The sequence below is a fragment of the Carassius carassius genome, chromosome 33 (assembly GCF_963082965.1).
Source record: "Carassius carassius chromosome 33, fCarCar2.1, whole genome shotgun sequence".
NCBI lineage: Eukaryota > Metazoa > Chordata > Actinopteri > Cypriniformes > Cyprinidae > Carassius > Carassius carassius.
Genome location: NC_081787.1, coordinates 4,220,082 through 4,245,434, shown reverse-complemented (window position 1 = coordinate 4,245,434; position 25,353 = coordinate 4,220,082). Strand labels below are relative to the sequence as shown.

Genomic DNA, 25,353 nt, shown 5'->3' with positions numbered 1-25,353 from the left:
TGCATTACTTTGCACTTGTATAGAGATAGCATTCAATAAAACCTTGAAACCTTGAAAACACATAGCTTACTGAAACATGCTTACTGAACACATAGTCTAGCATTCAATAAAAAAGTTCACCCAAAATACTTGTTTAGAGCAATTGAAAGAATACAGTATATAAATGTAAACTTGAGGGCTTTAAGCCAATACAGAGAGTGCTTTTACAAAAAAATAAAAAATAATTAACAGTGGGAGCCAGCAGCCTGTCATGGAGAAAAAAAAATCTCTGAATGCTCCACGTGAAACTTTGGCGTTCCGCCCTTTTTCTATCGTGTCTAATGATTTTGATTAATATGCACAAGGGAGGGAGAGAGCAAGAGGCGCTCGTTTAGTTTGAAGACTGTGAGTGCGCGAGCGCGCGTGAAACTTTGGTGTTTCGCCCTTTTTCTATCGTGTTTAATGATTTTGATTAATATGCACAAGGGAGGGAGAGAGCAAGAAGCGCTCGTGTTGTTTGAAGACTGTAAGTGCGCGCGCAGCCGGGGCTCTCTCTCGTACGCGCCCTGTCACTGTCACTCACCGATCAAATAAGGCTTTGACAGCCGCCAAAAAAAAGATCAATGCAGAAAAACCCCTGGATTGGTTATATAACGTTGGACAGAATGTTGATCCGGCCATCGCGTATATTCAGCGCACATAAGGTAAACGTTTTGCAAACGTTTTTTAGAGAAATAAAAACAGGTCGACGAATCGATGCGCATATTTTGCGTCGACGTATTTTTTGCGTCGACGTCATCGATGACCTCGACGCGTTGTCCCAGCCCTAATTGCATGAGATTAAGTTTGTAAACGGCTGCCTGTGCCCTTTTGTAGTGTGTGAATGTACTATTTGTCATCAAACTGTGACTAAATTCAGTATATATACGTCTGCCATATGTTGCCACCCCTCAAAAATTCCTGCTCCCTTCTCGCCACCCCATCAATATATTTCTAGATCCGCCCCTGTATATAAATACATTTCTTGTAGTGTAAGTTATGTTTATTTAACCTAGAAAAAGTGACTAGGACAGGAACATCTATCTATCTATCTATCTATCTATCTATCTATCTATCTATCTATCTATCTATCTATCTATCTATCTATCTATCTATCTATCTGTCTGTCTGTCTGTCTGTCTGTCTGTCTGTCTGTCTATCTGTCTGTCTGTCTGTCTGTCTGTCAGTCCGTCCGTCTTTCTGCACATTAGTGAAGTCTAATGAAGTAGTTTGTCGTTGGACTTTGCACACTAACTGATGTTTGCAAGCAAAGAGAACAGTGCCCCCTTTTCCTCTCAGGCGAGTCGCGGCGTTGGAGTGAGGTATCAGTCCGCGGTGAGTGCGAGCGAGCGGGGCTCTGACTCCGGCAGCAGTGCGGCTTTAAGATGATGAAGGCTGTGAAATTTATCGCTGGCTCCTCCTCCCGCGATGATGTCAGTCGGAGGTGGGCAGTACTAAGGAACTGAGTTCATACAATACAACAGAGATTGCTGGAGCTCTGCGTACAACTACGCCAAAACGCAGTCTCAGTTTATGGAAGTGATGCTGCATCTACAGGCGCACTCTCCACCTGCTCCGGTACACTGACAGCCCATGAGTATTTCTCAAAATAGATATTTTGCTCTCTATCATTTTGTCAAACCACGGGATGACATAAAATGAGGATGTTTTAAACGATTTACAAGTTCTTTAGCTGTCAATAAAACGTACAGAGAAAAAGAAAACAATTTAACTAAACAGTTACCGTACATGACGAGCAGCGTTCCCGGGTTTTTCCCGTTATGACTGTATGAATGCACTGAAATAAAAGTCAAACCCATTTGGAGCAGCACTATCGCTCTGCGCGCGTGGGATTCAAGCAGTAGCCAGCCGCGAGACATCTGAGGAATTACATCGTCTCTCCTAAAAGTCACTCGCAGATATTTTTCGCTGTTCGTCCGTGGACCTTGGACTTTTTCATGGACATGGATTGTTTTCTCTAGTTGGATGCCGACTGGTCACTACGTGAAGCTGTTTGATTCTGGGATTTTCTTCAGTCTGCTCCAGCAGTGATGCCGCTACGTGACGGGAATTGAGAGTTTCCATATTCACAGAGAAATCCGAGGTAAGACACGTCCTCTTTATGCACATGTATGGGCTTTTTTTGTGTGCAATTTTTGCGAAGAAAAACATTAGCAGAAAAAATTAGCAGAATTTGACCGCGCTCCCTAGTTTATTCAAGCGATCGGTTGTAGATTAGGCTACTTTAACGTCTTTAAAAACTCAGGAAAATCGCGAATGAGATTAAATATAGACTACACTTTACATGCGCTTTTACTGTTCGAGAAAAAAAAGAATAAACGCAAATATCAAAGGGCCTTTGACCACAAAAGTCGATGCGATTTTCCCAGTTTGCCTGAGGGAAATAAATTCATATTGATATTTTAAAAAAAATTATAATAACAAAACGAACTGCAGAAATTCCAAAGATACCCTACGGCTTCACTTTCCGATTGAAGATACGCTAGTCTAGTTTGTCCGTTAAAAAAGAAAAAAATTATATATATAAAAAAAAAAGTACAATGGCTAAAGCAACGTGTCGTATTGAACGCAAATAAAAAGTCGTGTTAAAAATATAATTCTGAGGGAACATCTAATGAATAGCAGCATAGAGACTGCACTAAGATGCCATCCAACAACTTCTGAAGCGTTCTTCTCAGTCTCCTGGATTAATGAGGTTAGGTTTTGTAATTCTTCAGAACCTATGAGGGAAATATTAATGTATCCCATAGTTTAGTTTGCATTTAAGGAAATGGAAACATCACATAGGTTAGGCTACTCGAAACATGCACGGCTGTGTGCAGCTCGCGAGACAGAAGAGCATCGGCAGATGAAGTCGGAAGCTGATCCAGGAGGATGCGTCATTTTCTGAACCGGTGTGCCGAGGCAGAACAGAAATACTTTGTTTTAAACACAGAACCGGTCCCTTAAAATGCCATGGTAACCAAACTTTCCACTAGAATACCATAACCTCTTGGGCACAGAGAGAGAGAGAGAGAGAGAGAGAGAGAGAGAGAGAGAGAGAGAGAGAGAGAGAGAGAGAGAGAGAGAGAGAGAGAGAGAGAGAGAGAGAGAGAGAGAGAGAGAGAGAGAGAGAATAAATAAATAAATAATAGGCAAAAAAAAAAAACATTCTTCAGTGGTTTGTCAAGAACCGTTTTTGGCTATATAGAAGTTGTTGATTAATATATAGTTTCACTGGCGATTACAAAGTTCTTGATTTCTTGATTATAGGTTCTTCAGATCAGTGCATGGTTTTGTGACCTTTAATTAAAGAAGTATATAAATAGTTTTCTCAACAACTAGAAAATAATAGATGACAATAATCATACAAGATTTAAGCTTATGTGTGTAATTTAAAATGTTCACCTATTAGATCATGCTAAACCTTGTGGTTCTAATTGGAAGCTTTATTAAAAGTGAAGTTACTACATTTATTGTTACTTCTGAAAATGTGTTGTAGCTTAATATTATAATACAAAACAAAATAATAAAATAGCAAAGAGCCTTACACTTTTTGCAAGGATCTCATATTCATATATTAGTCTTACCTTGGTAATAACTGTAGTGACGATGGTATTTTGGAGCAAACTACTGTAGTTACACTGGTAATTTTAAGTGTAATCACAAGTGTACAAGTGTAATCCATTCTTCATGCTTTGTTCACATCATGTTATGCACCAGTTGACCTTTGATGGCAGGTATGAGTGTCAAATCTGATTAATTTCTCATTTTTATAAGGACAAGAGTTCAACATTGTTTCATGCTTTAAGGCAAAATAATGCAACAGGTTTTCAGTTTTACAGTGCATATCTGTTGGCTGGGCAACACATTGAGAAATTCAGTAGGCCTTTCTCTTTATAACCCATTGTGTTTAGTACACATTACTTCATGGAGTGTGAAAAGGACTGAGCCCCTATAGATTATGAAAGAATGTATCAATATATTTTTTTTTACAGTATACAAGAAACTTTTTTTTTTTGTTCATACAAGATTTAAGCTTATGTGTGTAATTTAAAATGTTCACCTATTAGATCATGCTAAACCTTGTGGTTCTAATTGGAAGCTTTATTAAAAGTGAAGTTACTACATTTATTGTTACTTCTGAAAATGTGTTGTAGCTTAATATTATAATACAAAACAAAATAATAAAATAGCAAAGAGCCTTACACTTTTTGCAAGGATCTCATATTCATATATTAGTCTTACCTTGGTAATAACTGTAGTGGCGATGGTATTTTGGAGCAAACTACTGTAGTTACACTGGTAATTTTAAGTGTAATCACAAGTGTACAAGTGTAATCCATTCTTCATGCTTTGTTCACATCATGTTATGCACCAGTTGACCTTTGATGGCAGGTATGAGTGTCAAATCTGATTAATTTCTCATTTTTATAAGGACAAGAGTTCAACATTGTTTCATGCTTTAAGGCAAAATAATGCAACTGGTTTTCAGTTTTACAGTGCATATCTGTTGGCTGGGCAACACATTGAGAAATTCAGTAGGCCTTTCTCTTTATAACCCATTGTGTTTAGTACACATTACTTCATGGAGTGTGAAAAGGACTGAGCCCCTATAGATTATGAAAGAATGTATCAATATAATTTTTTTTACAGTATACAAGAAACTTTTTTTTTGTTCTTTTTGGTTCTAAATATATTGAATGCTGTGCTGTTCGATATGCAGTAAATTATATCTAAAACAAAATATTATCTTTATAGACAAAAGTTATGGCACATTTAAGGGTGTGAGTTAAGAATTATTTTATGTAAAACGAAAGACGTTCTTTTCAGTCTTGATTGGCTGCTTAAAGTACGATTATGTCATCGAACATGAAAGCACTATACTGTACTGTACCATACATCACGAAACAGTTGTTACTGTAATATAGTCCTGCAATGCAATATTGCAGCATAAATGGATAAGACTTCAAAAATGCATTATTGTGAAGTCAGATGTTTTAATAAACATTCTGTATTGCTTTATAAGCTACCAGTATCATCAATTATAAGTAACAACAATTTGAGTGAAGATCTTACCTAGCAAAGGTTGATGATATCAATTGTACAGTTTACCTTAGCAAACTCAAATAGTAGTAAATATTAAATTGAAAAAAAATAATAATAATAATTTTCTGCACTGCAGGGCTGGTCAAGGTGGTTACACTTGAGACAGTTTCCTAATATATTATACAAAGTTATCTTGAACGATTTGATAATTAGAATAAAAGTTTGCCTTCCAACTATGTAACCATGCATATGAATGGTTATTTATTCTATAATAATAGTTTTATTTTGAACTCTCTGTGACCACTCCAGTGCCCTCTAATGGCAGTTTTATTTATTTATTTATCTTGCCCTGCCTTACAGTGAAAGAAAAGTCATGCTTTATCACTTTCAATTTACAGATTAGTAGCATAATTTATCTCTCCTTATACGTTTCAACAATTTACAGTCTGTGTTTGTGTGCAAGGTGAGCTGAATTGAATATGTTTAAAAGAAAATATTTTCCCTATAACTATGTGCTTTGAAAAAAAAAAGACATATAGTTTATATAAGTACTCTAAATATGCATAAAATAAACCATAAACTATATAGTGAAAAATGAGTGATGCAAGCATATACGTCTATCATTTTCAAGTCTGTAATAAACATAGTCCTTCATTTGTGAAATCCTGTTGTGCTCCTAATTCCTATTTATAGTTTAGACATAATATATTTAATTATGTTTTTTATTTGAAGATAAAATTTAAGAGGAAAGAGTTAAGATGAATGGTGCATCATATGCCAAATACCAGTCTTTAAGATTTAGAGTTTCAATGGCATGTTATACACTTTGCAATGTTTGTCCATATAACATCAATTTGGGAGAATGATATATCAACAACTGACATGTTGTTCCACTGAAAGTGCCCACGATAAATTGCCTGATGTTGGTCTAAAGAATTAAATCAAGTTTTAGTATGATAATTTATGATGCAAATTAGCAAGATCTCAACCATGATTCACTCCACACCATTTTATGTAAAGAAAATCACTCTCGGTTCCTTCTTGGCTGAAGTTAGCCATAACTTATTTTGTCACCTGACCGCATGGAAACTTTGATAAATTGATAAATGGCAGACATGACAGTTTGGATGCATAATCTTTGCTGACAGACCTAAATCGACTATATCTGTTTATCCATTGCAACTGGCAGCCTGTATGTTTATACCTCCCTATTGATCATTCAATTGATCATTGGTTCTTAGGATCGCCATCAAAGCTACTCAAAGCCAGACTGTGTATTTCAGAAAGATCCTAGCTTTATATTATGCATCACTCTAGCCTGTTCAGGTACATATGAGCAATTAACTAAGAGATATGAAAATACGATAATGATGTTGCAGAACAACAAGCCAATAGTAAAAGTAATATTCGTGTTTAATAATAATAATACCAGATGTTTTTCATTACCCCCTATTTGATTAAAAAAGATGCCTTCATGATGTATAAAGGCTGAATAAATTATGAAAAAAACATGTTTTCTTTTGATGAAAAGCCTGACATCCTGACAACACAAGGATGGGTAGGCAAGTAGGCTGGCCAACAGCTGCCAGGGGGTTATGGGTCTCAAGCTGCTGATGGCAAAAGGTGTAGGGCGAACTCAAACAAGACATCAGAATGTCAAATAATCGTGCACACATGAGGTTTCTTTAAACCGATAAAGAGAGCAAAGCTTCTGCTAAAAATGAGTTAAGTGACATGCTTCAGGCAGTTGTCCCAGTTTAACTTCCTTAAGCGGCTTTAATCATTATTTCGAAATGTCATTTTGCTTTAATTACCGTTCGTGTTCAATTTGATCATTTTAATCTGATGCCCGTTTGGTAGGTTGAACTGTATAGATTTTTCCACCTCTGCAGCATTTGGTTCCTGCTGATTCATATAGACAGATATTCTGCATGAACTCGCGGTTGACATGTAGAATTATTTTCTTCCTTGACAGCTCAGCTCAAAATAAAAAAACAGGCAGGCCTGTCCGTCATGTTATCACGTAAAGCAAAGTCTGTGTGCCGCTCACTTCAGGCTCCAGAGGGAAGTATGGCTTTTGCATACTCCCTGGAATGCATGGTCCGCCGCTCAGAATAGATCACTGGAACCCTGCGCAAGCAGGAAGAAAGTCGCACCGATACCCCTGAGCTCAATTTTCCCAGCTAATTCTTTTTATTCACTCTCGAGCTGCAAGTTTCCAAAGATTGGGAATTTTGAAACTTAAAGCATTGCAAATTCATCCAGAGTACAGTTTTGAAAGAAGTGCTCCCAGGAGTAAATCTGAAAATGTCTCCATGAGTTTTCGCAACAAATATAAACTGTCCTAAATATGTGGAGGAGTGACATGTGAGTTCCCGTATGGAATTTTAAAATCCCAGCACCATGTCCCTGGGTAGCAGAGCTCCATACAAAATGCCAGACATCACTTAGTGAGAGCTGGAGCTTATATTGTCTACACTATTTGGTGCTATTTTGAGTTATACAGGTTCATCAGCATTCTCTCTCTCCTTGGGATGGTTTGATTTGTTATTGTTGAAAGTAAACTGATTAATTAGAAATGCAAGGGAATTGCAGAACAGGAGACCCGTCGCCCTTATTGTCCGTAATAAAGGCCTGTCTGCGTCATGGCTAATGTCAGTTGCCGTTATTTAGATGTAGATCGTCTTTTCATCTTTTATGCACTACTCTGCAATTCACTCCTTAGCCAGTAAGTCCTCTTCATTATGCATTGTCGGATACAGCCTTGAACTCTTTTGGGCTAATTAGAGTACAGTAGGTGAATAGTAATTGCTTTGCTCTCGCCAACTCAAAAATAGTGCAATCTTCAAAAGCAAACCAAATCATTTTTCACTTCTTTCTTCAAAGAACAACATAACAGTCTGAGAATATGTGCAGATCGTAAAATGGCCATTGATCACTGTCATGTAAATAATCTGAGTGGTGCTCGTCTGGCCAACAAATCTTTAATGAGTCCCTACACTCCAGCCGGAGTTTTCACTGTGAAAAACAGAACATTGAGGCCTTTAGCTCAATGTGTGTTTAAAGAAATCAGCCTTTGTGATGAATTTTTGATGTGTGAAGCAAATCTTCAAGGTACACTATCGTGTATCTCTGCTGCGCATGGCTTTGCTTTTAAACAAACATCCTTTTGGCGCATAGAAATTACACATTAATGACTTGATGAATGGGGAGTCATTGTTAACAGTATTTTCAGGACATCCCATTTCAAAAACATTATGCCGTGAGCTGTAATTTTTCTTTGTCGCTCTAGACACATGCACTATTTGAATAATTAATATGTTGAAGCTATTGGATACTCCTGCTTTGAAATGTTTAACTTTTATTAATGAGCTAGTAGGGTTGGAAATCGAAAATAGATTTCGATTCCTGAATCAGATTATTAAGGTCAGGAATTGGATACTTTGTCAAATTAAAGTTTCAAAAATGTAAATATCAATTCCGCCTATCAATTGCTATGCACTTTTTTTTCTTTTCATTTCTGAGGACCAGACCTAGCGATCTGCCAGGACCTTGGAATGTTTGATATCATTAATCACATACGAATCAAAACTGAGAATTCAAAAGAATTGGAAACGATAAGCAGAATCGGAAATGGAATCGGAATCGGAATTGGAATCGGTATCGGAATTGATAAAACTCAAACGATACCCAAACCTATGATCTAGTTGTATATTATTACAATCAATTTGATTTAAAAGAAAGTCAAACCCTTGCTTTTTGGAGTTATCAATGTGGTTATTGATATGTAAACAGAAATAGCAATGCTTGGACAACTCTGTAAACTAACAAAACCCAGAGTCTGGAAGTGTTAGGCTTATCCCCCAACAGTTCTCTGTGACCTAGTTGAGCTGTTGGCACATTGTGAAAGCCTCAGCCCTCTGGCTACTTTTATTTATATAATGCCCTGACAGGATTTATGTGGCCATCGAGCAAGTTGGCAACAAACACTGAAATGCTGATTCATAAATCATGTCTTGGTACTTTTGAATTATGGCTTTGTCCAATTCTTCTGAGGGATATTGACAGTCATTTGGAACTCATGTCTTTATTGTTAAACTTTAAATCATAAAACTCTTACTCACACTACAGTTACATCTTGGCTGCTCAGAATATCAACATACTGCAATCTGATATCAGGCATTGTAGCTCTGTTGAGTGTAGCCAATGGCATAAAGGAGTCCATTATGTTCAGTATGAAATCTGGACAGCCTCTCTAATGCAATGGTATGTTGTATTTGGTAGCATTTGAATGTTTTACACAATGATTCCTCTTGTTAAATCAGTTTCTTTTTCCTTTTGTGTTTAAATAAATAAATGAATTAATAAAAAGTGCCACTTGGTTAAAGTTGTAGTTCACCCAGCAATGTAAACTGTGTCATTTACTCAACATCATGTTGTTCCAAACCTGTATGACTTTCGTCTTTGGAACACAAAAGAAGAAGAAAAAATCAATTTTCTGTCAAGTTTCTTTCTTACTATTTTTCACAAAAAAAAAAACAACAACAACACTGATATTTCAATGAAACCAAGATTATTTCATCTTTTTTCTGTCTTGTTTTAAGATGTTTATATATTTTTACTTGAAAGACAAAGATACTAAACCATTTCTTTGCAGTGTGAAGAAAAAAAAGGACCACAAAAGTAGAATAAAAGTAATCCATATGCACTGTGTGAGCTGTTCACTACTATGTCTAGTTTTAGTCCTATTCACACTCACAGTGAACCGGATCAGTCCAGTGACCAGTCCAGCGAGTCATTTGAAAAGATCCAACTCAAGATAAATTTGTTCACATTGCATACTCATGAACATGGATAAAGATTTAAAACCTCTGTCTCCATTATTGTCATTAAATGGAAGAAGAGCTACCAGCATTTGTTTGTGTGTGTTCTTTTCCTGTACACAGAAGAAAGACAGATGGTTTGGAAGTACATGAGGGTGCGAGAGTGAGCAAATTTTTTATATCTGGCTAACTAATCTCTTTAATTAATTGAAAACGTGAATATGCTTTCCCAAAAAGTTAATGTTTTAAAGGATCAAAAAGCTATTTGTATGAAAACTGTTTTATGGTTGTGAGTATGACATGACCATCTTGCTTTTTTCCCTCTTGTCTTCCTCTAGCAGACTTTGCAGATCTTTGGAGAGAGTGCAGCACCTACTCTGAGTATGGACTTGGCAAGTGAGGCCCATGTTCTGGTGGTTTTACTCACCTGCCTGTTCTTGATGTGCCAGGCTCAAGAGAAGGACTACACCATAAAAGAGGAACAGCCGGAGAATGTGCGCATCGGAAACCTGCGCAAAGACCTCAACTTGAACCTTGATCCAGACATTAAACTGTCTTCTGCGCTGCAGTTTAAACCTGTCTACAAGACGGGTGATGTGCCTTTGGTTAAAGTAGAGGCAAGCACGGGAGAGATCTTTACCACAGCCAACCGCATCGACCGTGAGAAACTCTGTTCCAGAGTCTTCAATGATAAGCGCTGCTTTTACGAGATCGAGGTCGCCGTGCTACCAGACGAGATTTTCCGACTGGTCAAGATACGTTTTCTCATCGAAGACATCAACGACAATGCCCCGCTCTTTCAATCAACTGTTATCAACATATCCATTCCAGAAAACACAGCCATCAACAGCCGCTACCCTGTCCCTTCCGCATTTGACCCTGATATAGGGATCAATGGGATTCAACACTACGAGCTTGTCAAGGTGAGTTCAACGTTCAGCTGTGATTTATTACATGATTTATTACTGCCATTTAATGGGCCCTTAATATCCAGAATAAAAATAGCACAGTAAGCAATAAAAAAATAGTTTTCAAGGATTTAAAAGTAATTTCCTCTGTTTTGTGTTTGGTAAGTTGTTAATTGCACCAAGATAGATATGAACAATGGGGAGAATAGTTATTTCTTTTAACTGATGTCTTCTGAGAAACTAGCGTAATATTCTCAGAGGATTAATATAGTCAGCTCAAACTGAAAAGTAGGATAATGAGTAGGATAATATGCGTGCCATTAAAATATATACAGAAGCTGATATGTTACTTGTGTATAATTTAGCATTTTATACAGTGTGAGAAGGCCGATTAACCCCAGAAGTGGTAAAAAGTCACAAAGCACACTCATGTACATCTGGTCTGTCAGTCACAATGTGTAAGATTACAACAAAGTACGTAGTTCAATGAATTAACTAGTATTCCCTAGAAAGGTCGCCCTGTGTTTTAATTAAAATTCAAATACAGTGTGAAATTCAAATACAGTGTCAAACAATGAGCTCAAGACTGTCATTAAAGTGTGAAAGAGTAATTTGTACCTTTTCTTTTGAGAATTAGGCGAATCCTTGCTTTTCATGTCTGATTACGTTACCAATTTGCATGTTTAAAGAGTCTCTTTCTCTCCCTCTCTGCCAAGACTGCTGCGGCTCTCTCGATTGCCTGTGCTTGGAAAATGACCAGTGCATTGCCTCACAAAATTACAATAAATATGTAAAAGATCTGTTGCCTTTCAGATGATTTCATCTGTTCTTTGTCTGTAAGTGTAGTGTTTCCTTTTATGAATCACGCACAGAGTTTGGTGAGGGTAGATCTAAGTAAACAGAAATGGAAAAGGAGGATATGTTTCATCCTCTGAGGTTGTTGAAAGTATCCCACGAGCAGCATCTGGCCGTGAATCCACCTCTTGGACTGTATTTGCATGGTCCTATGAGAGTACGTATCTCTGAAGCTCCCACACAGTAATGGTTAGACCGGCTCACCGTCAGCATGGAGCTGCAAGATTAGCATTGTGGGCCACAGCTGCTGCACACGTAGCTTTGAAAGAGCTCTGATAGCAATCCCTCTTCTGCTCTTTACTCATTCCAGTCATGTCCCCAAGGAGGAAGCCCTCACTTATTACACAGAAGGCCGTTATTGCCTACCCCGGTTTTAATTGCGGTGCCATATTAATTGTTCCATCAGCTTTAGTGTTGCCATGTCACCTGGAATGATGCACAGAAGCACCCCTGGACACTATCAAGGTCAGCATACAGAAAGTAACATGCATGGCTGGAGGAGTGCTTTCCATTAGAAGAGATTTTATCACTCAAAGAGAACCTCTTTACAACTCCTATCTGGAGGCATGTGGATCAGATCAGGCTCATGGGATGAGGATATTGACTTTTCTGTTGTGGGTTCCACCCAACTCATTGTTATTTTTCCCTGCCATTTAAGCACTCTAACCTCACATTAAGAAAGTTGTTTCTCTCCTTTTGAAGCCATTTGTGTGTTTTTAATCACCTGGGACAACTGGCACTGTTATTTTAGATCCTTCAAAGGACTTTCATTTCAGCAAAGTCTCCATTGGATTGCTTATCTGGGGAGTCAAGGTCAGCCTTAAAGTTGTTATCATTTAATTTCAATAATTCATGAGTATTTTGGTTTTCATCTGTCTATGATTCTGATTTGAAACTAGCTTGGAAGAAAAACTTGCTCGGCTTAAATAATTTATTGAAAGTGTGATTTTTTTTATTTTGTAAGCTCACACTTCTCACTCTTCCAGTTATTTCTGTTCAAGACAATGAGAAGAGCCAGTCGAATGATGCATTAATGATCAAGGGTTGACAAGTAAATGTCATAAAGAGTTTCCATGAATATTGCACCACAAAGGCTTGCGATTGATTCTTGAGAAAATATTATCCTCTTTGAACAAAGAAATTGTTCTGCCTGAAGTTGAGCTAAAGGGTTCTGACACTTCTCACAAAAGGTTTGTTTCCCAGGAAACGTTTACAGTATATAAAATAAATACTATTAATTTTAACAATTAGCTTATGAGAGTATACAGGTAGATGCTCATTAATACATTTTTCTCTCTTGAGAATCAGTCTGAGTAAAACAGCATTAAAATTGAGGATGAGTAGATAAGGTAAACTGATTTCTGCTACTGTTCTGGACAATAATGGATGCTGGGCATATATTAGCTGATTCTAATCACATTACTCCCTGTCAGTTGGTTACATGTTTCATTTGTGCCTAATTTCTGGATGATTCTTCAGCCAAAGGTTCACCAAGGAGACAATGCTTGTGTTTTGGTTACTTGCAAATGGCTGATTAATTCATAGTGAATCAAAAAAGGTGACACAATTTTCAGACTGTTTAGTGTAAATTAAATATTTATGGCATTGTATTATATGCATTTACTACTTTATATTGTATTCTAACACAATACAATAGTGCAAGGATCTAAAATATTCAGTTTCTCTGTTGTTGATACTGAGTTCATTCGTTGCTGTAGAAGGTCATTTCATTGATTCGTACAGCAGATATTTCAGCCAGTCTGTAAAGCTGAGAGAAAATCTGGGGTTGAACTATGCAAAATGAAGCCTACTGATTCCTACTATTCTACTGTAAAGATACCCCTCTCTTTGGGTTATTTATAACTGACATTCGCTTTTGCATATATTTCTTGATTGCACCAGGCAATTGGGTTCAGTTTAAGCAAGTTTCTTTGGCATCGTGTCACACCCAGTATTATCCCCTGTCAGTCTCGACTTGAACAAAAGAGATTCATCCCATGTGTCTTTTATAATGCTCCATGGGTCAGTTGCTATGAATATGTAGATTTTTATGCATTACCTGTATTGATTTCAGGCATTTGTCACTTCAGCTTGGACTGTGAGTCATGTTCTTTTTACTCTATCTGAGTCTGTCTGAAGATAATCAGAATTCCCTAGCCTCATTTTCTATGGGCCTGGCTTGAAAACTTATGATTGATCTCCTCAATGCTAGGCATTTTAAAACCAGACTCATTAACTAATCCATGTTTTAGCTCCCTGTATAAATATGAAACAATCAAAGATAACTAGTGAAAAAAAGCTCTATGGTCACCATGCATGCATTTGTAACTGACAAACTGTAACCCATCTTTATCATAACCACAAGTGCACTAAACAGATCCACCTCTCCTAGATTTTCGTGATCTTCACGATCTTCACGTCAGTCACATTTGACTTTTTTAAATGAAGAAAAAGTTTTGCATGTGCTAATATATGTAGGCATCCAAATGGTTCCTTTTATAACCTTTCCATTTTAATGCTAATTATGTTCTTGGATGTATTTTGATATGTGTTTTGCATGTGTTGGTAGTGCTGACAGTAGACCACAGATGGTCACAAAAGTGTGCCAAGAACCACCAAAGGGGGGGCTTACATGATTTTAGCATGTACAAAGCTTACTTTGTCAATCCAAAATATAAATTGTCTTTTTCCATTGTAGTTAATTTGTGGCTGCATGCAGTGTGCCAATAAAAGATGGGTTGTTAGTGCCAGACTAAATGATTCAAGATTAACCATGGCATGGGAAATGCATATATGTATCGTAATTTGCCTAGACAGAGTAATCGTTCTCAGCTTTATGTGAGGCAGGAAGCTTATCTCTTAAGGAAGTTGCCTTTTCTTGTTCTAGCATGAAATGTTTTTGACTGAAAGAGCTTCAAAGAGCCTCTTTGTTTCACAAATGTGATTGACTCTCATTCAGGCACTGTTCCCCTGTCTCCCTCGTTCGCCAATCGTGGAAATATAGAATATGTGTGATGTTTTGCCATACTATGCAGCCTGATCTGTAATAATAAATATTAGGGATAGTTAGGTAGGAAGGCAATTATTTTAAACAGTAGAAGCTGGTTTCTCTTGGGGATTACAAATGCATTTGTTTTAATTTTTCCCAGGCTTTGCTGTTGCCTAGAATTAGCTCCTTGCTGGGAGAAAAGCTTTTTTTAATGTTCAGATTTTTCACTTTTCTTTAATCTGTGGTGGTCTTGCAGTATGTTTCAAATTTAAGCTTATCTCTTTGACTCCTTTTTCAGCTTCTTTCTTCACATATGAACTTGAAACTGCACAAGCTGTCTTCCATATACTAAATCCAAAGTCTTGCTAGTTGTATAAAACAGTAAGTTGTGTGCAGGGAAGCAGAATACACAAGAGGATAGGGCTAGCTCACTGTTTCATTATTATAATTTGAGATGCCGTGTGGCTTTGTTACTTGTAATTGTTGGTAGAAAATTTTGTTTTTGAATGTTAAATCTGCAATTTTCTGTCAAACTGGCAAATAGTTCTTACGTTTTTAAGAAAATGTAAACTTAGCATGCGTATTAAGGAGTCAGCAAAGGCCAGGGAAGAAAAAATGTAGTTCATCAGAGTCTAGCAAAGGCTTGCTGTAATATTTCCAGACAGGAATATTAGCAATGATTTATGCTTACCCAAGTAAATATGGAATGACACAAGGCAATTTCCTCTCCAACAAACAATTTTTGATTGTTTACCACATCTTAGACCTATTTACTTTGGGGGCAGAAACAGTGCTCTATGCATTGTTTATGGCACATATTTTAGTTTTCAGGTGCTCGGTGAAACAGTTTACTATGTAGGGATCCAGTGTTAGCTTTATAGGATCATAACCCCCGGATGGGCTTGTCAAGTAAATATTTTGAAGACCTTGCGCATTTTCTCATAGGAATAAAGAACTTTAACCCCAAGGTTTAATGCTGGAGCTAAAGCCAACATTTGTTGAAAGCCAGTATAAATTACTGGCTCAAACACACTAGTATTTGTATGTTTTTTTTTTACTTCTGTTCTGTCTGAGAGATTATCATAGCATACAATTCAACATACACTAAAAGTAAGAAAAACTAGTAATAGACACAATAATTACAATAATATTAATGTCAACTGAAACAGAAATTTTAAGTTAAAGTATAAACATCAAGTGGGGGTGTTCTCTTACTGACTTTTAGCTAAACATTTTAAAGATGTACTGTTCTTAGTCCAATATACTGCAAAGACTTTACATGACTGCTATTATTTTATTTTCCAGAGTGTAAGTGAATTTGGTCTGGACATCATTGAGACGCCTGAAGGAGACAAATGGCCCCAACTCATAGTCCAACAGAGCCTCGATCGGGAGATGAAGGACACCTTTGTGATGAAAATTAAAGTAGAGGATGGTGGCACCCCTCCAAAGTCCAGCACAGCTATTCTGCAGGTCACCGTCTCAGATGTGAATGACAATCGGCCAGTGTTCAAGGACAGCGAGGTGGAGGTAAACGTTCCTGAGAATGCCCCAATGGGAACATCTGTCACTCACCTTCATGCCACAGATGCTGATCTGGGATCCAATGCTCAGATTCACTTCTCCTTCAGCAACCAAATATCCCCTTCCACCAAACAACATTTTGCTATTGACAGCACAAATGGACTGATTACTGTCAAGCAGCCATTGGACAGGGAATTCAACCCGGTGCACAAGCTTATAGTGCTGGCCAGTGACGGTAGCTCTACCCCTTCAAGGGCTACAGTGATAGTCAATGTAACAGACACTAATGACAACGTCCCCTCTATAGACACCCGTTATATAATGAATCTTGTAAATGGCACTGTGCTGTTGTCTGAAAATGCCCCCCTTAACACAAAAATAGCTCTAATTACTGTGATGGACAGAGATTCAGATCTGAATGGCAAAGTGACTTGTTACACTGATCATGATGTACCTTTTAGACTGAAGCCAGTCTTCAATGACCAGTTTTTGCTTGAAACTGCTGCTCCTTTAGATTATGAGACCACTCGAGAGTATGCAATTAGGATAGTTGCATCTGACTCTGGGAAACCTGCTTTGAACACTTCGGCAATGGTTCTGATTAAAATAAAGGATGAGAATGACAATGTCCCAGTTTTCCCTCAGCCTGAAATCCAGCTGTCCATTCCGGAAAACAATGACCCGGGCACACAGTTGATAAAAATCAGTGCAACAGATGCAGATAGCGGTTCTAATGCCCTTATTATTTACAGTCTTGGCCCAGATGCTCCTGATGGATTTAACATAAATCTCCGATCTGGAATCCTTTCTGTTGTCAAAAGGCTGGATAGGGAGAAGCAGGAGAAGTATTCATTCACAGTCATTGCCAGGGATAATGGTTCTACCCCTCTCCAAAGCAATGTCACAGTGAAGCTAATAGTCCAAGACCAAAATGACAACAGTCCAGCCTTTACCCATCCCGAGTACAACTTCTATGTGCCTGAGAACCTGCCTTTATATGGGACAGTGGGTTTGATCACTGTCACTGATGCAGATGCTGGCGACAATGCAGTCGTCACTCTCTCGATCATAAATGGGAAGGACAATTTCATCATCGACCCCAAAACCGGGGTGATCAAACCAAACATTACCTTTGACAGGGAGCAACAAAGTTCCTACACGTTTGTTGTCAAGGCTGTTGATGCAGGTCAAACGCAAACCACCTCCTATGCCAAGGTCACCATAAATGTTGTTGATGTGAATGACAATCGACCAGTGTTTGTCATTCCCTCCTCAAACTACTCCTATGATCTAGTACCTTCAACCACCAGCCCTGGATCAGTGGTGACCAGAGTATTTGCCATTGACAATGACACTGGGATGAATGCTGAGTTGCAGTACAGTATTATTGGAGGGTCACCGAGAGGATTGTTTGCCATTGACAAAATGACAGGTAACATTACTCTGCAGGAGAAGATTATAGCTTCAGATCAAGGTCTCCACAGGCTGGTGGTAAAGGTAAAAGACTTGGGACAGCCTGAGTCCTTACATGCAATCGCCCTTGTCCATTTGTTTGTCAATGATACTGTCTCCAATTCCACATTCATCCAGGAGCAACTTCGCAAGAGTTTGGAGACTCCTTTGGAGCGGAACATTGGGGACTACGACGTGACACCCCAGACAAATGGCTACGTAATTGTTGTTATTGCCATAATAGCTGGAACTATGACCGTTATCTTGGTGATCTTTGTGACTGCTTTGGTACGTTGTCGACAGACACCTAGACACAAAGTTGTCCAGAAGAGTAAACAGAGTGGCGAGTGGGTATCACCCAACCAGGAGGGTCGGCAGATTAAAAAGAAAAAGAAGAAGAAGAAGAGGTCACCAAAAAGTTTGCTGCTGAATTTCGTAACCATTGATGAAGCCAAGACCGATGACCCTACTCACGAGCACATCAATGGCACCTTAGACCTCCCTGTTGAACTTGAGGAGCAGACAATGGGAAAGTATAACTGGGCTACCACACCAACTACCTTCAAACCCGACAGTCCTGACTTAGCCAAGCACTACAAATCTGCTTTCCCTCAGCCAACATTTCAGATCAAACCAGAGACCCCTGTGGCTCCCAAAAAGCATCATGTCATTCAGGAACTCCCGCTGGACAACACATTCGTGGTGGGCTGTGACACACTCTCCAAGTGTTCCTCGAGCAGCTCCGACCCCTACAGCGTTTCAGAGTGCAGCTGTCAAGGGGGCTTCAAAGCACCTGGACAAATCCACACCAGACAGGTAATTCACAAGTTCCTTTCTTAAACCACTTGCTGCTCCAGCTCCCATTTGTACTGTCCTTCTGATAGAAAGATGTAGAATGGAGGGTGACAGCCGCATTTGCTGAGCTTCAACAAGGGCTCAAAGATGCATGAATGTCAGGATGCAAATGAAAATCTGAAACTTAAAAACTGGGAGGTTGTTGGTTTTATGGTTGTGTGAGCAAAAATATAATTTCACGTCTTCACTGAAGAAGACTTTAGAAACAAATGCCACAATTTACCACCTGAAGGGACACTGTACATATTAGGAAGACAGATAGCGAGATGTTGGACGACTTTGATTGTGGGATGTGTCTTCCAATCAGGTGTTTAATTCAAAAGAGTAATTATTAGCAAAACAACTTTTTGTGTGTAAAAAAAAAACAACAACAACAAAAAAACAAGATTGCTAGCTTGAGATTACAGCTATGTTTGTTCTTGACTGACATGCCAAAACCAAGCATGCTTGACAGAAAACCAAACAAGATAGGGTTGTGTTCCAAAGCAACAACTGAACAGATGCACACTGCTAAAACAATTGTTTTCCACAGAAATGCTTGATAGAACTCATTAGAGCTGAAACTTATAACATAGTATGGAAATATTAGTTTTGAATAGAATTTCAAACTCAGTCCAAAGGAAACTTTATAAGTTGTCTCTGAGGAAAATTGCTGGCATTAATGAGACGATGGTTAATTTGAATACTTATATTCTAGTCTATGGTTTCAGAGGAGATGTGCCAAATGCAAAATAGCTAATAAATAACAGCAAGTGAGGGACATAAATGTAAATTGGGGTGGAGAGAGAGGTGGCCTTGCTGCAGCAATTGGTCTTTCTCGCAGAGTGGAAGACTGAGCTGTGCGATTGTAGGTCAGAGAGATCAAGGTGAAGACAGAGCTGTGGGAACATGAGACTTAAATAGAAGCATATTCACTAATAGCTTGAAACACCATTCATTTTACCTGTCAACTGCATGTTGCTAATGACCAGGCATTGAATCTGCAGTGTAGCCATTTTCTCAGGCAGGTTAGAAAGCCGAGGACTGGGGTCAGGAATTTAAGTTTAGGAGACTCCAGGGACCTGAATTCAAACAAGACTGAGCATGAAGATTGTGATAGGACACTAAATAGGACACTGTCTAAATGATCAGTGACTAGCTGCCCCCCCCCCCCCCCCCCAAAAAAAAAATATATATTTATATATATTAATATATATATATATTAGCAATCATGTTTTTTTTCTTCTGTAATTTCATGTCATCCACTGTGAGCTCTTGTCCTTATTGAAGAAAATCCCCCTTTGCACATTTCTTACAAATTACAGTATATCCACTCAGATACATTGTGCGAATGATAATTTAAGGTGACACCCACACATAGCTGATGTTCCATTTCCACCATAAGGCCTTTATTTTAAAATGCAGTTAAAAGCAACGCTCTGCCATGCTGCATTATACATAAGTCTGTTTATATAGTGAGATTATGGAATGACACATAATTCAGGTTAGATTTGTAATTCACCCTGCCATAGTTGTTGTTCTTTTGTATATTTTGAAATATGCAGCAATATTTGTTGAAAATTTTAAAACTTGCATCATATTCTTGAAATGTTTGTGATTTAAATCCTATTCAGATGGTGACTTGTGGTGCCTGGTTCTGCCAATACCATAGCTACTACAGTAAATTAATGTGTGTGTGTGTGTGTGTGTGTGTGTGTGTGTGTGTGTGTGTGTGAGAGAGCAGGTATGTATGGAATATGAAGAGATTGATGTTTTATTTATTTATTTACTTAACTACTTATTTTTATTCATTGTAGAAAAAGAGTGCATTCTTAATGAGACTGACCAGTTCAAAACAGCAGTTCAAAACCTACTGCAGGCCAGGTTTTGACCGGATTTTTTATTTATTCATTTTTATTTATTTATTTATTTATTTTGCAGAAATAAACATAAAGCTTTTCAACTCTTTTCAAGATGTTGAGTTTAACATTGAATGCCTAAGTCATGTTATTGCTGTACATCTCAAAGGTATCCTGCATTTTTGACAGGTAAAGACTATTGAATTATCTTAAAGAAAGTTAGTGTTGAATCATCTCCAATTCTGAATTAAAGTACTTTTTATGTTGTATCCAACCATTCCATAATCTTTGTAAAGCTAACTTTTGCTTTCATATTAGCTATTGTCTTTAATATTTCTTCTTACTTAGTCATTGTAAACCACGACTTGGATAGAGCCATTACTTACCTAATCTAGAATATCAGATCATGTCTGGACCTAATATTTGGTGAAAAATCTCTAGTGTCTCACAAATATCAGCATTATTTAACTTTAGCGACCCCATCTCGATGTCTGAGAAACATCATGTCTGAATTGGCCATGATGAATTGGTGCAAGAACATTAGTAGGGCCTATTAAAGGATGCATTTCTCCCAGGAAACATTCGCTGATGAAGGTCAATGGGATGCTTAGCAGGGCCTGGGATGATATCAGCATCAAAGAAAAGCTAGACAAAATACAACATATTTATGGGCCATATGGATCATAATACCATCAGAGGTCCATTCTCCATTCAGAGAACCAGTATGAAACCCTTTCCCACCCCTTTCACTCATATTTGCCTTGCTTTTTTTGTCTTTCGTCTCCCTGTTCTCAGACAGGGATTTTAGAGGTCAGTCCCTCCGGTGGTGGTGGTGGTGCTTCTGTCTGAATACACACTTTAGGTGTGACAGATCAAGTAAATTCCACCGTACTTGACTGATCCCTGGCTGGGCCATGAATATGCAAGAACTCTAGTCAAATCAAATGCTATAAGGTCTCTTTATTCAGAGCAGGTGTGTATTTGAGGTCAGCAGCTTTGCTATTCTAACCTCATGTCTCCATTTGGATTGTTATGTATATACCCTCACAGGCTTATGGGGCCTCACAGTCAAACACATTTTTTTGCATCAGGCTTCTTAGTACATTCAGCATTTCAAAACATCATGAAATATGGGAGAGGATGTCCTTGAGTCCACAGTTTGTGCTCTCACCCACCCGGGTTTCAATAATTCAAATTCTACTTCATTTTTGAATCTTGCTGGGTTTAGAGCAGATGTGTCTAGATTTACAACCAAACACATTTTTTAGAACATGGAGTGATTGAGCTCTCTTGAAGTTCTCTCTCTCTATTGATTACATCAATTTGTGTCCTACCCCAGACAATTTCTGCAACGTTTAGCCCATCAGCAATTCTTGCACATCTTGCCCTTTAGTAATACTTATATTCTGCATGTTCGTTTAAAATTCTCAAGTCTTACCTATGTTTATGCCTTTTTTAACCATCTGTTTCTGCCACTGATAATTCTAAGTAAAATACAATTTTACTTTAGGTCCAGCCATATATGTATGCATGTGTGTGTGTGTGTGTGTGAGTATATTAGTTATGAAAATGTTCACCCAGTTAACGCACCCACCCCGCCCAATATCCGTACATTATCTTACATTTAGGGATAATTCACACAAAAATTTAAGCTCTGTCATCATTTACACAAACTGTTTTGTTAATCACTGAATTTCACTGTGTGAAAATAATAATAATAATAATAATAATAATAATAACACTGAGATATTTCTCAAATTAGTCTTTTTTATGTACTATAAATTATGTTAGGCTATTGTAGCTATCAAACAATCAAACAAAATATTTCTTTCTAAAGCTACTTTTTGTTATGTCTACTTGATACTTTTTTTATTTAACATTATTGGCTTTAAATTATCTTTTGGGGCTATTTTTACAGACATATTTAATTTGCAATTAATTAGATTAATAAAATGCCACACACACACATATATATACATATTTATATACTTTTACTCAGCAAAGATGCATTAAATTAATTAAGAGTGACAGCACAGGGATTTATAATGTTTTTTTTTTTTATTCTTGGAAACACATAAGGTTGAGAAATACATTTTTGTTTGTTTTTGCATTTCTAAGGCTTGAGTTTTTTTTTTAATTATTATTATTATTTTTCAAATAAACCAGAATTTATGCATATAGGTTTTATCGGCATATGTGTTCCCTAGGAAACAAACCATGACCTTGACATCACTGTCGTTGTGTTCTATCAGGGAAGGCTTACTGTAATATCAGTTGTTTAAAAGTCACTCAATGTTAATTTAGCATGGCTGAAGATTGAATCTACGATATAAAGAGCTTTGAAATGGTATTTTCCTCTTGCACATGCACATCAGATCAAACACATCCACAGCTGCTCACAGATATTTCAATTATGGATTTAACAGATTGAGTTATAATGAAGTAAATATAACCTTATTAGTTGAGTTTATCATATAATAAAAAATAAACTTCATTATAGTGTTGTACCACAGATATCTTAAAAGGAAATTGGTTTTAGTCACAAGAGCTTCCTGTAGTCATTAAATGAATGAGTGTTGCTGTAGTGTGGTGGCTGTCACGGCACATTTGGAGCAAAAAGCAATTTGGTTTACCTGCATGCACTGACTAGTCACTTTTCCAAGCATTCTTCAAGGTAAATCTGAAAAGATAAAAAGAATATCAACCACTCTTGGTCTGTTCCTTGAAGAATGCTATTTCTCTCCCTCTCTCTATGTATGCATGTGAATGTATATGTCCAGAGAGAGAGGCCTTCGTTATCATGGTACACAGTACATACTGCAGCTTAGCAAGCCAGATGATTTTGTAACTACAATCTCCCTATATCTGTCTGTCTCTCTATATTACAGGAGACGGCACTGAAACCACCACTCTATGGCACACTCTGTGGCACAGGTACAGCTCGCTCCCACAGGATAAAAATCAATCTCTAGCTGCCATTTCCTAAAGAGAGGGAGGGAGGGAGAGGAAGGCACTCACAGAAGAGGTGAAAACATGAACTGTACACATTCTCCAGCCTCAAACGAGTCCTAGAGAGTAACACAAGACTAATTTAACTGTCCGAAACTCTGCTTGTGACATGTAGGAGGTTTGAAATGCATTGTTTACCCCTTTTGTCCTCATTCACCGGTTGCACCGAATAGGGCACAAGAGACACCTCCACTCTGCTTATCCAAATTGAATAGGTATATGGTAAAGACCTCTGTATAGAATGTTTATATAGATATGTATTTATGTATAGCAGCAGCCACAGTCCTTGTCGTCTGTGTGTCTATTTATTGATTTTGTTCACTGATTTTCTTGATTGACACGTTCGATGAAACTTTGATGTGCCTGGTGGTTGTTTTTTTTTTTTTTTCATATCCTTTGATCACCTGCTTTTACTTTTTCATTTGCTCAATCTGTGCTTGTATCCGATAGATCACAGTAGTGAGATGGAGATCTCCTCATCACTGATTGCCACAGCACACCTCACACTGTCCCAGCATTTGTTAACATTGAAATGCATGGCCCTCCATAGGAGGTACCAGAACTTTTTAACTCTGTCACTGATTGCCTCCAAATTTGGGACGTGGAAGTTTCAAAAAGAGCCCCAATTCTTTGCTAGGATGCAATCATATGGGACAGTGGCCTGCTTCTAATCAAAGAATCCCCTTGTACGCAGTAAAAAGGGACACCGGGTCTGACCTTTATTTGTTGTCTGTTGGCTTTAACCAGAGCCAATATAACTTCTGAGATGTATTAACTGATTTTGAATAGAAAGCCTTCAGCAATCTTGTCATACGAGATGGCAGGTTTTAGTTACATCATCTGGGTGTTTGTATATTCTGAAACTGACATGCTATGTATTCATACAACCGGAGATAGGAAAAAAAAGTATATATATATATATATATATATATATATATATATATATATATATATATAATACAAGTATATTAAAAGTAGAAAATACTGCAACGAGCACGAGAATACAATGTGGACTATACAGGTTTCATGTCAACAGCAATAAATTTATGATAAATCGAGAACTCACCCTACATGAGCACTTTAAAGTCGTGATAATAAGCATCCCACAGCTAAAGCTCTCTTTTGTGAAACTTAACAGTCGGGTATGTCTTGAATGACTATTACATCACTTATAAATTGCTTCAATGGATAGCACTTTTGTTCAAGCAGTAATTTACTCCTTTTTAGCAAATGGACTGATTTGTAGAAGTGTCTTTGGGCCCAAATGTTTGACCTCTTATTCTTGCGGCGGTATCAAATGTCTTAATGGTGTCAAGTGTAACACTCTGGAGTAGGAAACACAGAATGTCTCACACTTAAAACTGTGCACAGTGCAAGAAACAATTAGACATGCTGGACATTTGCACATACAAAGAATGAGAGGGGGAAAAAGTAACAAACTGACTTTTTTCTTTTCATGTAAGGAGTTGGTTAAATCACGTTCATTATAAATGAAGCACCTTACATCTTTGTATTCTACATTGTTTTGCCAACATGTGAAGTCAACTGTATATAACTGTTTTATGTATGTCTGAGCTTTGGAAGTTTATTAAAGTCTTTTGCATTGTATTGTAGATTTCCATGTGTCATTTATTGACCAAACAATTTTATGTTCATATACTATGGGGTCAAAAAATGGAGATGACTAGTGTTAATGCTTCTGTATTGTAGTTTTCTAATGTTATTTACTTACTTGTTCTTATATAAAACACAGAAGTCATGTTAGCCCACATGGGCTACAATTACAAAACCACGTTTTCTTTTTCTTTTTTTGCCCAAGTATGCAACTGCACTGGAATTTATGCATCTTTAGAAATATACCTTATATACCTATATATATACTGATCACACAACTGTATTTCTTCGACATCCGTTTGTGAGCATGCCCAAGAGCCAGCCATTGTTCCCATGTATCTGTTTTCAAAGCAGCTGTTCCAGAAGTTCACATGAAAGAATGGATAAATGAGTGGCGCAATAGAAAACAATTTAATTGC

General features: G+C 37.6%; 1 protein-coding gene across 3 annotated transcripts in view; it reads left to right on the top strand.

Moving 5' to 3' along the window:
- The first annotated feature begins 1,517 nt into the window (after nt 1–1,517).
- The window catches only part of LOC132113540 (protocadherin-11 X-linked-like), a 165,188-nt gene continuing 141,352 nt past the window's right edge, over nt 1,518–25,353 (top strand). The window contains exons 1-4 of one of the 3 annotated variants that reach the window (XM_059521348.1): nt 1,518–2,122; nt 10,229–10,813; nt 15,948–18,434; nt 23,200–24,237. In XM_059521348.1, the coding sequence (XP_059377331.1) occupies nt 10,274–10,813; nt 15,948–18,434; nt 23,200–23,283 (3,111 nt within the window). In that variant the 5' untranslated portion in view covers nt 1,518–2,122; nt 10,229–10,273 and the 3' untranslated portion in view covers nt 23,284–24,237. Of the gene's footprint in view, nt 2,123–10,228; nt 10,814–15,947; nt 18,435–23,199; nt 24,238–25,353 lie in introns of those variants that run through there. The other 2 variants (XM_059521346.1, XM_059521347.1) reach the window with 2 other exon arrangements.